At 37.4% G+C, this 11,321-nt stretch overlaps 1 protein-coding gene across 2 annotated transcripts in view; it reads left to right on the top strand.

Annotated features, from left to right (window-relative positions):
• The window catches only part of HLTF (helicase like transcription factor), a 58,072-nt gene that overhangs the window by 242 nt on the left and 46,509 nt on the right, over positions 1 to 11,321 (top strand). For both annotated transcript variants that reach the window (XM_024769067.1, XM_024769066.1), the window contains exon 2: positions 1,202 to 1,409. In XM_024769067.1, coding sequence (XP_024624835.1) covers positions 1,202 to 1,409 — 208 coding nt within the window. The remainder of the gene's footprint in view (positions 1 to 1,201; positions 1,410 to 11,321) is intronic.

The following is an 11,321-nucleotide window of genomic DNA, read 5'->3' as shown; positions in this document are numbered from 1 at the left end:
GTCCTGGATGTGCCAGAGGTGAAGGGGGTGAAGGGGGCGGAGGGGGTGGGGCGCCGAGGGTAACGGCGTGGCCGCGTCCCCAGATGAACCTGACCTTCCCCGCGTTTCCTTCGCGTTCCCCTTGCGAGCTGCGCAGCTGGCGTTCGTCCCGCTGGCGGCTCCTATAGCCGCGGGAGAAATAAATGCAGAGTCTCCGCGGGCGAGGGGAGGCTCCTCAGGCGAGTCTCTTGCCAGGGCGTTGGGGAAATCTCTGTCAAGGTCTGTAGGGGGCCTGGGGCTCTGAGCTCCACTCCTTAGCCGGTGTCTCTTCTCGCCCTGTGCTTTATTCCATAAAACACCCATGAGATACCCACTGTGCGCCGGGCATTGTGCTCGGCCGAAAGGGCCGGGTAAGACAGCCCCTGTCCCCAAGCACCTCACAATTGATGTGTATGCACAGACGTGCAAATACATATCTGCAGAGGAGCCAAAAGCAGGACGCGTGACGTGTAAGGAGAACGCAGGGGAAATAGCTTCTCTCCGTTCTTAGCAAAGTAGAAGCTTCCTGGAACTCTCCCAGCCGACTTCCTCTTACTTTTCATTGTCCAAATTGGTTTACATACCCGTTCCGGAAACAATTCTCCATCGGGGGGTTGAGGTTACCCTTAAACCAATGGGAGTCGGGGGCTTGAGGTCAGCTTCCCATGATGGCACCGTTAGGATACCTGAATAAAATAAGGGTTCTAGTCGAAGGGAATTAAAGTAGTGGTTGCTGGATGTATTATTTGTAGAGCTATAAATGGCTTCGTGTAAAAAAGTTCAGTGTTTTCAGGTCTCTTCTAGCTCAAGATGTGTTGAAATTTTGGTGTATAATTAGTTACAGACATCACATATATTTCAGTTTAAGTAGGTGATGCAGACTAGGAAAGAGATTTGTGAACCCTTATTGGGGTTTTCACTTTGAATACCTCAGGGTAGAAGGCACATTATTGAACAGGTAGGGTTTCTAGAAACCTCTGTCACTCCAATTCTTGCTTTAACCAGAGGAACGCGATCAATCTTTATACAGCACTTCCCACATAATATTTAATTTGTTGAAGTAAAATGTGAGAAAACAATTGGCCTTTAAATATGGTATGGTCTTTGAGAAATATTTGGTTAAATATTGTATTGTTTTTCTGTGTGTGTGGTTTTTCTGTTGTTGTTTTTGTTTTTTTAATAGAGATCCTGTTTGGAAGTACTTGCAAACTGTCCAGTACGGAGTCCATGGAAATTTTCCACGCCTCTCATATCCAACTTTCTTTCCTCGTTTTGAATTCCAAGATATTATTCCTCCAGATGATTTCCTAACGAGCGATGAAGAGCTAGATTCAGTTTTATTTGGAACTTTGAGAGGTCATGTAGTTGGACTACGCTATTACACAGGAGTAGTGAGTATAACATTAGATATTAAGTTAATGTGATATGATATGTCATTTACGTAGAAAATAAGGATTAGAAGGTGATATATGCAGTAAATATTTACTTTAAGTAATTGAAATATACCTGGGCAAGAGATAACAAATACCTAATCATTAATATTCTTTTACTTTATATCATGGTTATAATATACAAAGCATTGTTTCCTGTATGGTCTCATTTGATCATTACAGTGTCTCTGAGGTAGATAGGACATCTATTATCCCCTTGTAGAAGTGAAGCTCAGGAAGGTTAAATGATTTGCTCAAAAAGCACAGATACTATGTGGTACATTTGCAAAATGACTTCCAAGTCAGTCCATTGCTTTCTCCTCTCCTGTCCCTTAGCACATTTCTACACTTTAATATTTTTAATTTAGGAAGATCAGTTCATACTAGATAAGGGAATTGTCTATTTTTAGGTACTTTTTTTTCTTCCTGTGTTTATCTTTTTGTATCTCTATTCTCTGCATTGTGTGTTTGTGTGTGTGTGTGTGTGTGTGAGAGAGAGAGAGAGAAGAGAACAGAGACAAAGATGGAGAAAGCAGTTGTCTTTGTCATGGTTGTCTAGTATGCCTCTGTGTTATCTGGATGATATATCTCTAGTTTTATTTTTTTAATTATGAAAAATTTCAAACATGCATAAAAGAAGAATAATACAGTAAACTTCCATATACCCGTGATCCAGATTCAGTAGTTAACAAGTTTTTTGCAGATTAGCTTCATCACTTTTTCTCTTTTTCTTGGGTATTAAATATTCCAGCTGTATCACTTTACAACATTTAAGTGTGTATCTCTAAAAAAATTCAGGCATTTTCTTACATCGTTGTACTTAACAAAATTAATAATAATTCTCTATTACATCCTATAACTAGAACATAATCAGTTTTCTTAATTGTTTAAAAATGCCTTTTTATTGTTAATTTGTTTGAATCGGGATCAAAACAAGTTAATAATAGTACCTTTGGTTGTTATGTAAGTCAATTCCCTGCTCTTTGTTTCATGTCATTGATTTATTGCAGAAACTGCATATATTGTTTTATGGAAAGTTGGATTTACCAGTTCTTCCATTCCCCCATATTTTTCTTATGGCGAAGCTTCTCAGATCATTTTTTGGTTGTCTGAAGTATATTTTGTGGGAGATTCCTTGGGAAAGAATTGTCTAGTGTTTTATTCTCTCATATTTTCTTTGTAATATTAGAGCTTCTCAGGTCATTTTATGGTTGTCTGAAGTATGTTGTCTAGGAGATTCCTTAGGAAGGAACAATATTTCCTGAGTTTTGTTGTTTGTACTTGTGGTACTTAATATGCTTCAAGGACAATTTGGTTGAATATAAAATCCTTGACCCATATTTTCTCTCCATAATATGTTGGTGTTGTATAAAATGTTGCTGGTTAAAATTCTGATGCCAATATGATTTCTCTCCCATGTAGATCAATTGGAATTATTTTGCTTGGATAACTAAAGGATATTTTTCCTTATCTTGAAAGTCCAAAAGTTTCATTAGGCAATGTCTTAGTGTTGACTGTTCTGTAACTTCATTTTCTTCTATTTCAGAAAACTTTAATTTTTTTTTTTGTTTGTTTGTTTGGTTTTTTTTGCGGTACGCGGGCCTCTCACTGTTGTGGCCTCTCCTGTTGCAGAGCACAGGCTCCGGACACGCAGGCCCAGCAGCCATGGCTCACGGGCCCAGCCGCTCCGTGGCATGTGGGATCTTCCCAGACTGGGGCACGAACCTGTGTCCCCTGCATTGGCAGGCGGACTCTCAACCACTGCGCCACCAGGGAAGCCCTAATTATGGTTTTAAATGTTTGTTTTGTTTCAGAGCTTGTTTTTCTTCAAAGGACTCCATTCTGTTCTCTCGGTATTACATCTCCTCTGCGTATACGTATGCCGTATGTAAATGCCTGTTCCTCTGAAATCCTTTTTATCATATTTTTTCACTTTTCTGTTTTTCATCATTTATTTCCCTTAGCATGTTTTTTACAAGATCTGTTCACTTTTGTGTTCTTTCTACTTTATTCTTTAATTCTGAAATCGTTTTTCTTTTCTAATTTTTTCCTGAAATCTGTCAGTTCTCAGTTCATATATCCACCTGTTCTCTAGCTCTCATATTCATTTCGGAACTTTCCTATTTTGGATTTGTGAAATATTTTCAAAATGTAACATTGTTTTTAAATTATTTTAAGCCATTGTGAAATATTAGATCATGCTTATTATTGATCTTAGAACTATCACTATTTGTTGATTTTAGAATAATTTCTGTGACACTGGTAAGCTAATACAAATGTGATGAGCTGATTAAAACTAATCATTAATTTTTTCATTTTACAAAATGTATATTATTTATTTTATAAGTAATACACATTTATTATTTTAAAATGGCTAAAAGAAAAAGTATCAACTCTACCTGAATCCAGAATCACAACTTATGTTGTGTCCTCCACGCTTCACTCTGAGAAAATATACATGTGACTTTAAATCGTATTATATATTAATAAAAATGAGGATCAGGGCTTCCCTGGTGGTGCAGTGGTTGAGAGTCCGCTGCAAAAAAAAAAAAAAAAAAGAGGATCATATTATGTATACTGTAGTAACCACGTTTTCTAAAGTAAAATATTAGGAATATCTTTTCATGTCAATACAGATCTTTATTGTACTTTTTCTTGTTGATATTTTCGAGTTCATAACTGACAGAAATTTTGTAATAAAAATTCAGGTATTTATCTTTGCATGCTTTTTATTATTTTCAACTTTTTTCCGCTTTATTGAGATGTGATTTATATATATATATATTTATAAATGCAAGCATTTGAAGTGTATGATTCTAAGAGTTTTAACAAAGATATGTACCTGATCATCACCACCCCATCAACATATAGATCATTTCCATTACCTCTGAAGTTCTCTTGTATTCTGTTGCAGTCCTTCATCCCTGCCTCTGCCTGAAGAACCACCAGTCTGACTTCTATCACTGTAGTTTAGCTTATTCTAGAGCTTCATATACTTTTTTTTTTGGCTGCGCCACGCGGCATGCAGAAATGTGAGACCTTAGTTCCCTGACAAGGGATTGAACCCGTACCCCCTGTGGTGGAAGCACGGAGTCCTAAGCACTGGACTGCCAGGGAATTCCCTAGAGCTTCATATACATTGAGTCATATAGTGTGTACTTTTTAAGTCTGGCTTCATTCAAACTCACCATAATTCAGATACGTCTTGAGTCAATTTTGGCAATTCATATTTTTAAAGAAAAGCATCCATTTATATTTTCAAACTTACTGCCACGGAGTTTGCATAGTAGTCATATACATGTAAAACTGTGTTTATGGTTGTATTCCTCTTTTCATTGTTTGTGTTATGTATTTGTGTCTATTCTTACTTTTTATTCATTAGCCTTGATAGAGATTTATCTGTTTCATCTTTTCAAGTAATCTTTCTTGGATTTTTTTATGATTATCATCTTTCTTTTTTTAAAATTTTGTAATATTTTTATACAGCAGGTTCTTATTAGTCATCAGTTTTATACACATCAGTGTATACTTGTCAATCCCAATCGCCCAATTCAGGACACTACCATCCCCTCACCCCTGTGGCTTTCCCACCTTGGTGTCCATACGTTTGTTCTCTACATCTGTGTCTCAACTTCTGCCCTGTAAACTGGTTGATCTGTACCATTTTTCTAGGTTCCACATACATGTGTTAATATACAATATTTGTTTTTCTCATTCTGACTTACTTCACTCTGTATGACAGTCTCTAGATCCATCCACATCTCAAAAAATGACTCAGTTTTGTTCCTTTCCTTAATTTCTCTTTCAGATTTTTCATCATTAGTGTATAGGAATGCAAGAGATTTCTGTGCATTAATCTTGTATCCTGCAATTTTATCAAATTCATTGATTAACTCTAGTAGTTTTCTGGTGGCATTTTTAGGATTTTCTGTGTATAGTAACATGACATCTGCAAACAGAGACAGTTTTACTTCTTCTTTTCCAATTTGTATTCCTTTTATTTGTTTTTCTTCTCTGATTGCCGTGGCTAGGACTTCCAAAACTATGTTGAATGATAGTGGTGAGAGTGGACATCCTTGTCTTGTTCCTGATCTTAGAGGAAATGCTTTCAGTTTTTCACCATTGAGAATGATGTTTGCTGTGGGTTTGTCGTATATGGCCTTTATTATGTTGAGGTAGGTTCCCTCTATGCCCACTTTCTGGAGAGTTTTTATCATAAATGGGTGTTGAATTTTTTAGAAACTTTTTCTGCATCTATTGAGATGAGACCAAATGGTTTTTATTCTTCAATTTGTTAATATGGTGTATCACATTGATTGATTTCCTTACATTGAAGAATCCTTATATCCCTGGGATAAATTCCACTTTATCATGGTGTATGATCCTTTTAATGTGTTGTTGGATTTTGTTTGCTAGTATTTTGTTGAGGACTTTTGCATCTATATTCATGAGTGATACTGGTCTGTAATTTTCTTTCTTTGTAGTATCTTTGTCTGGTTTTGGTATCAGGGTGATGGTGGCCTCATGGAATGAGTTCAGGAGTGTTCCTTCCTCTGCAGTTCTTTGGAAGAGTTTGAGAAGGGTGGGTGTTCGCTCTTCTCTAAATGTTTGTTAGAATTCACCTTGAAGCCATCTGGTCCTGGACTTTTGTTTGTTGGAAGATTTTTAATGACCGTTTCAATTTCATTACTTGTGATTGGTCTGTTCATATTTTCTATACCTTCCTGGTTCAGTCTTGGAAGTTTATACCTTTCTAAGAATTTGTCCATTTCTTCCAGGTTGTCCAATTTATTGGCATAGAGTTGCTTGTAGTAGTCTTTTAGGATGCTTTGTATTTCTGTGGTGCCTGTTGTAACTTCTCCTTTTTCATTTCTAATTTTATTGATTTGAGTCCTCTCCCTCTTTTTCTTGATGAGTCTGGCTAATGGTTTATCAATTTTGTTTATCCTCAAAGAACCAGCTTTTAGTTTTATTGATCTTTGCTATTGTTTTGTTTCTATTTCATTTACTTCTGCTCTGATCTTTATGATTTCTTTCCTTCTGCTAACTTTGGGTTTTATTTGTTCTTCTTTCTCTAGTTCCTTTAGGTGTAAGGTTATATTGTATATTTGAGATTTTTCTTGTTTCTTCAGGTAGGCTTGTATAGCTATAAATTTCCCTCTCAGAACTGCTTTTGCTGCATCCCATAGGTTTTGTTTGTTTGTTTTTTGCAGTACGCGGGCCTCTCACTCCTGTGGCCTCTCCCGTTGCGGAGCACAGGCTCCGGACGCGCGGGTCCGGCAGCCATGGCTCACAGGCCCAGCCGCTCTGCCATCCCATAGTTTTTGGATCTTTGTGTTTTCACTGTCATTTGTCTCTAGGTATTTTTTGATTTCCTCTTTGATTTCTTCAGTAATCTCTTGGTTATTTAGTAATGTATTGTTTAACCTCCATGTGTTTGTGTTCTTCACGGTTTTTTCCCTGTAATTGATTTCTAATCTCATAGCGTTGTCGTCAGAAAAGATGCTTGATATGATTTCAGTTTTCTTAAATTTACTGAGGCTTGCTTTGTGACCCAAGATGTGATCTATCCTGGAGAATATTCCATACGCACTTGAGAAGAAAGTGTAATATGCTGTTTTTCGATGGAACGTCCTATAAATATCAATTAAATCTATCTGGTCTGTTGTATCATTTAAAGCTTGTTTTTCCTTATTTATTTTCATTTTGGATGATCTGTCCATTGGTGTAAGTGAGGTGTTAAAGTCCCCCACTATTATTGTGTTACTGTCGATTTCCTCTTTTATAGCTGTTAGCAGTTGCCTTATGTATTGAGGTGCTCCTATGTTGGGTGCATATATATTTATAATTGTTATATCTTCTTCTTGGATTGATCCCTTGATCATTATGTAGTGTCCTTCCTTGTCTCTTGTAACATTCTTTATTTTAAAGTCTATTTTATCTGATATGAGTATTGCTACTCCAGCTTTCTTTTGATTTCCATTTGCATGGAATATCTTTTTCCATCCCCTCACTTTCAGTCTGTATGTGTCCCTAGGTCTGAAGTGGGTCTCTTGTAGACAGCATATATATGGGTCTTGTTTTTGTATCCATTCAGCAAGCCTGTGTCTTTTGGTTGGAGCATTTAATCCATTCACGTTTAAGGTAATTATCGATATGTATGTTCCTATGACCATTTTCTTAATTGTTTTGGGTTTGTTTTTATAGGTCCTTTTCTTCTCTTGTGTTTCCCACTTAGAGAAGTTCCTTTAGCATTTGTTGTAGAGCTGGTTTGGTGGTGCTGAATTCTCTTAGCTTTTGCTTGTCTGTAAAGCTTTTGATTTCTCCATCGAATCTGAATGAGATCCTTGCTGGGTAGAATAATCTTGGTTGTAGGTTCTTCCCTTTCATCACTTTAAGTATATCATGCCACTTCCTTCTGTCTTGTAGAGTTTCTGCTGAGAAATCAGCTGTTAACCTTATGGGAGTTCCCTTTTATGTTATTTGTCATTTTTCCCTTGCTGCTTTCAATAATTTTTCTTTGTCTTTAATTTTTGCCAATTTAATTACTCTGTGTATCGGTGTGTTTCTCCTTGGGTTTATCCTGTATGCGACTTGCTGTGCTTCCTGGACTTGGGTGGCTATTTCCTTTCCCATGTTAGGGAAGTTTTCGACTATAATCTCTTCAGATATTTTCTCTGGTCCTTTCTCTCTCTCTTCTCCTTCTGGGACCCCTATAATGCGAAGGTTGTTGCGTTTAATGTTGTCCCAGAGGTCTCTTAGGCTGTCTTCATTTCTTTTCATTCTTTTCTCTTTAGTCTGTTCCGCAGCAGTGAATTCCACCATTCTGTCTTCTAGGTCACTTATCCATTCTTCTGCCTCAGTTATCCTGCTCTTGATTCTTTCTAGTGTAGTTTTCATTTATTTTATTGTTCATCTCTGTTTTTTTGTTCTTTAATTCTTCTATGTCTTTGTTAAACATTTCTAGCATCTTTTCGATCTTTGCCTCCATTCTTTTTCCGAGGTCCTGGACCATCTTCACTATCATTATTCTGAATTCTTTTTCTGGAAGGTTGCCTATCTCCACTTCATTTAGTTGTTTTTCTGGGGTTTTATCTTGTTCCTTCATTTGGTATATAGCCCTCTCCCTTTTCATCTTTCTGTGAATGTGGTTTTTGTTCCACAGGCTGCAGGATTGTAGTTCTTCTTGCTTCTGCTGTCTGCTCTCTGGTGGATGAGGCTATCTAAGAGGTTTGATGAGAGGGACTGGTGGTGGGTAGAGCTGACTGTTGCTTTGGTGGGCAGAGCTCAGTAAAACTTTAATCCACTTGACTGTTGATGGGGGGGCTGGGTTCCCTCCCTGTTGGTTGTTTGGCCTGGGGCAACCCAACACTGGACCCTACCTGGGCTCTTTGATGGGGCTAATGACAGACTCTGGGAGGGCTTACACCAAGGAGTACTTCCCAGAACTTCTGCTGCCAGTGTCCTTGTCCCCAGGGTGAGCCACAGCCACCCTCCGCCTCTGCAGGAGACCCTCCAACACTAGCAGGTAGGTGTGGTTCATTCTCCCCTGGGGTCATTGCTCCTTCCCCTGGGTCCCGATGCGCACAGTACTTTGTGCCCTCCAGGAGTGGAGTCTCTGTCCCCCCAGTCCTGTCAAAGTCCTGCAGTCAAATCCCACTAGGCTTCAAAGTCTGATTCTCTGAGAATTCCTCTTCCCATTCTGGACCCCCAGGTTGGGAAGCCTGACGTGGGGCTCAGAACCTTCACTGCAGTGGGTGGACTTCTGTGGTATAAGTGTTCTCCAGTCTGTGAGTCACCCACCAGCAGTTATGGGATTTGACTTTACTGTGATTGCTCCCCTCCTACCATCTCATTTTGGCTTCTCCTTTGTCTTTGGATGTGGGGTATCTTTTTTTGGTGAGTTCCAGTGTCTTCCTGTCAATGATTGTCCAGCAGCTAGTTGTGATTCTGGTGTTCTCATAAGAGGGAGTGAGAGCATGTCCTTCTACTCCGCCATCTTGGTTCCTCCCGGCACAACAGTCTATCATCTTGCTTTGATCATTGATTTCTCTTTTACATTCTGTTATCCTATTTTCCTTAGGTCCATTTTATTTTATTTTATTTTTGCATTCTTGATTCGAACACTTAATGTTAATAATAAAAGATTTTAATCTTTTAAACATTCTTCAAAGTACGACATTGGCTGTATCACCTAAGATTTGTTATATAGTATTGGTGGCATTATTAATTTTTAACTTTTTTAAAATGTTTTCAATTTGCTTATGTTTACATTTTTTATGTCTTGACCCATCAAAATCTTTATTTTATAATAAAGTAGATTATTTCTTTTCCATTCTATTCCAAAAGTATTGTTATAATTAGTCCTATTTCTGTCTTTTTGTTGTCATCTTAATCTTGTTTTACTAATATATCCTTTTTTGTCATGTGCTTGGATCATGTTTTGTTTGTTTTTATAGTCTCAACGTTTTGCCCTACTTTTTTTGGTTATATATTTTCTGGAATTTGCATATCTGGTTTAACGAAGATCATGCTATAAGCAGTGGCAATGGGGAGGCGGTCTGGTAGAGAACAGAGCTATGCCTCACAGAATGTCTTCAAAGAGGAATTATTAGAGAGGAATATTTGTCTGATAATCTGGTTGGTCAGGCTGTAGTCTCTTGAGTCAGTAAACAGATGCTGGGAGAGGTTTAAAGCAGGTTTCTTGTGTATTTTTCAGGCAGTTAAAAAAATTTAGGTAATTCACGTACCATAAAATTTATCATTTGTAAGTGTACAATTCAGTGGTTTTTAGATATTCACAAGGTTGTAAAACCATCTGCACTGTCTGATTCCAAAACATTTTCATCATTCCCAAAACCCTGTACCCATTAGTAATCACTCCATATTACGCTCTCCCCTTAGCCCATGGCATCCATCAATTTATGTTCTGTTTCTATGGATTTACTTAACTCTAGACATTTCATGTAAATGGAATCATAGAATACGTGGCCCTTGGGTCTGGCCTTCATTTCCGCCTTCTTTTGTGTTAAATCTTTTGTGTCAAGTATTTCCTAGTGTACCATAGTAGTTCCCTGGTTGTTTCTTTATTATATATATTTTGAGTTATTTTCTTAGTAGTTGCCCTTGGGAATTACTAACATCTTAATTCCTAAGAATCTGGTTTGGATTTATGGCAACTTAATTTCAATTGTTTATAAAAACCTTGCTTTGAGATAGTTCCGTTGTCTTCCTTCCTACTTCTTTATGCTGTTTTCATACAGATTAATTCTTTATAAACATCATATGTTCATCAATACAGGTTTATAATGATTATGTCCTTTTAAATCAGATAGGAGGGAAAAGTTACAATTAAAAAATTTTATACTGTCTTTTATATTTACCTGTGTAATCACCTTTACCTGTGCTTTTTATTTCTTCATGTAGATTCAAGTTACTGTCTAGTGCCTTTGATTTCAGCCTGAAGGTCTTCTTTTAATATTTCTTGTAGGGTAGGTCAGCTAGTGATGGATTCTGTCAGTTTTTGTTTATCTGGGAACTTCTTAATTTCTTCTTTATTTTTGAAGGATAGTTTTGCCAGATAAAGAATTCTTGGTCAAATTCTTTTCTTCTAGCACTTTGAGAAGTTATCCCACTGTATTCTGGTCTCCATGGTTTCTGGTGAAAAATTAGATGTTAATCTTTTTGAGGATCCCCTGTATGTAATGAGTTGTTTCTCTCAGTTGCTTTCAGTGTACTTTCCACAGTTTGATTTTGATGTGTCTGGGTTTGAATGTCTGAGTTTTTTTTACTTGGAGTTTGTTGAGCTTTTTTTTTTTTTTTTTTTTTTTTTTTTTTTTTGTATGCGGGCCCCCCACTGTTGTGGCCTCTCCC

The sequence above is a fragment of the Neophocaena asiaeorientalis genome, unplaced genomic scaffold (genome assembly GCF_003031525.2).
Source record: "Neophocaena asiaeorientalis asiaeorientalis breed wild unplaced genomic scaffold, Neophocaena_asiaeorientalis_V1.1 scaffold118, whole genome shotgun sequence".
Classification (NCBI taxonomy): domain Eukaryota; kingdom Metazoa; phylum Chordata; class Mammalia; order Artiodactyla; family Phocoenidae; genus Neophocaena; species Neophocaena asiaeorientalis.
The sequence above is the reverse complement of the archived record's forward strand: the minus strand, read 5'-3'. Positions and strand labels throughout refer to the sequence as shown.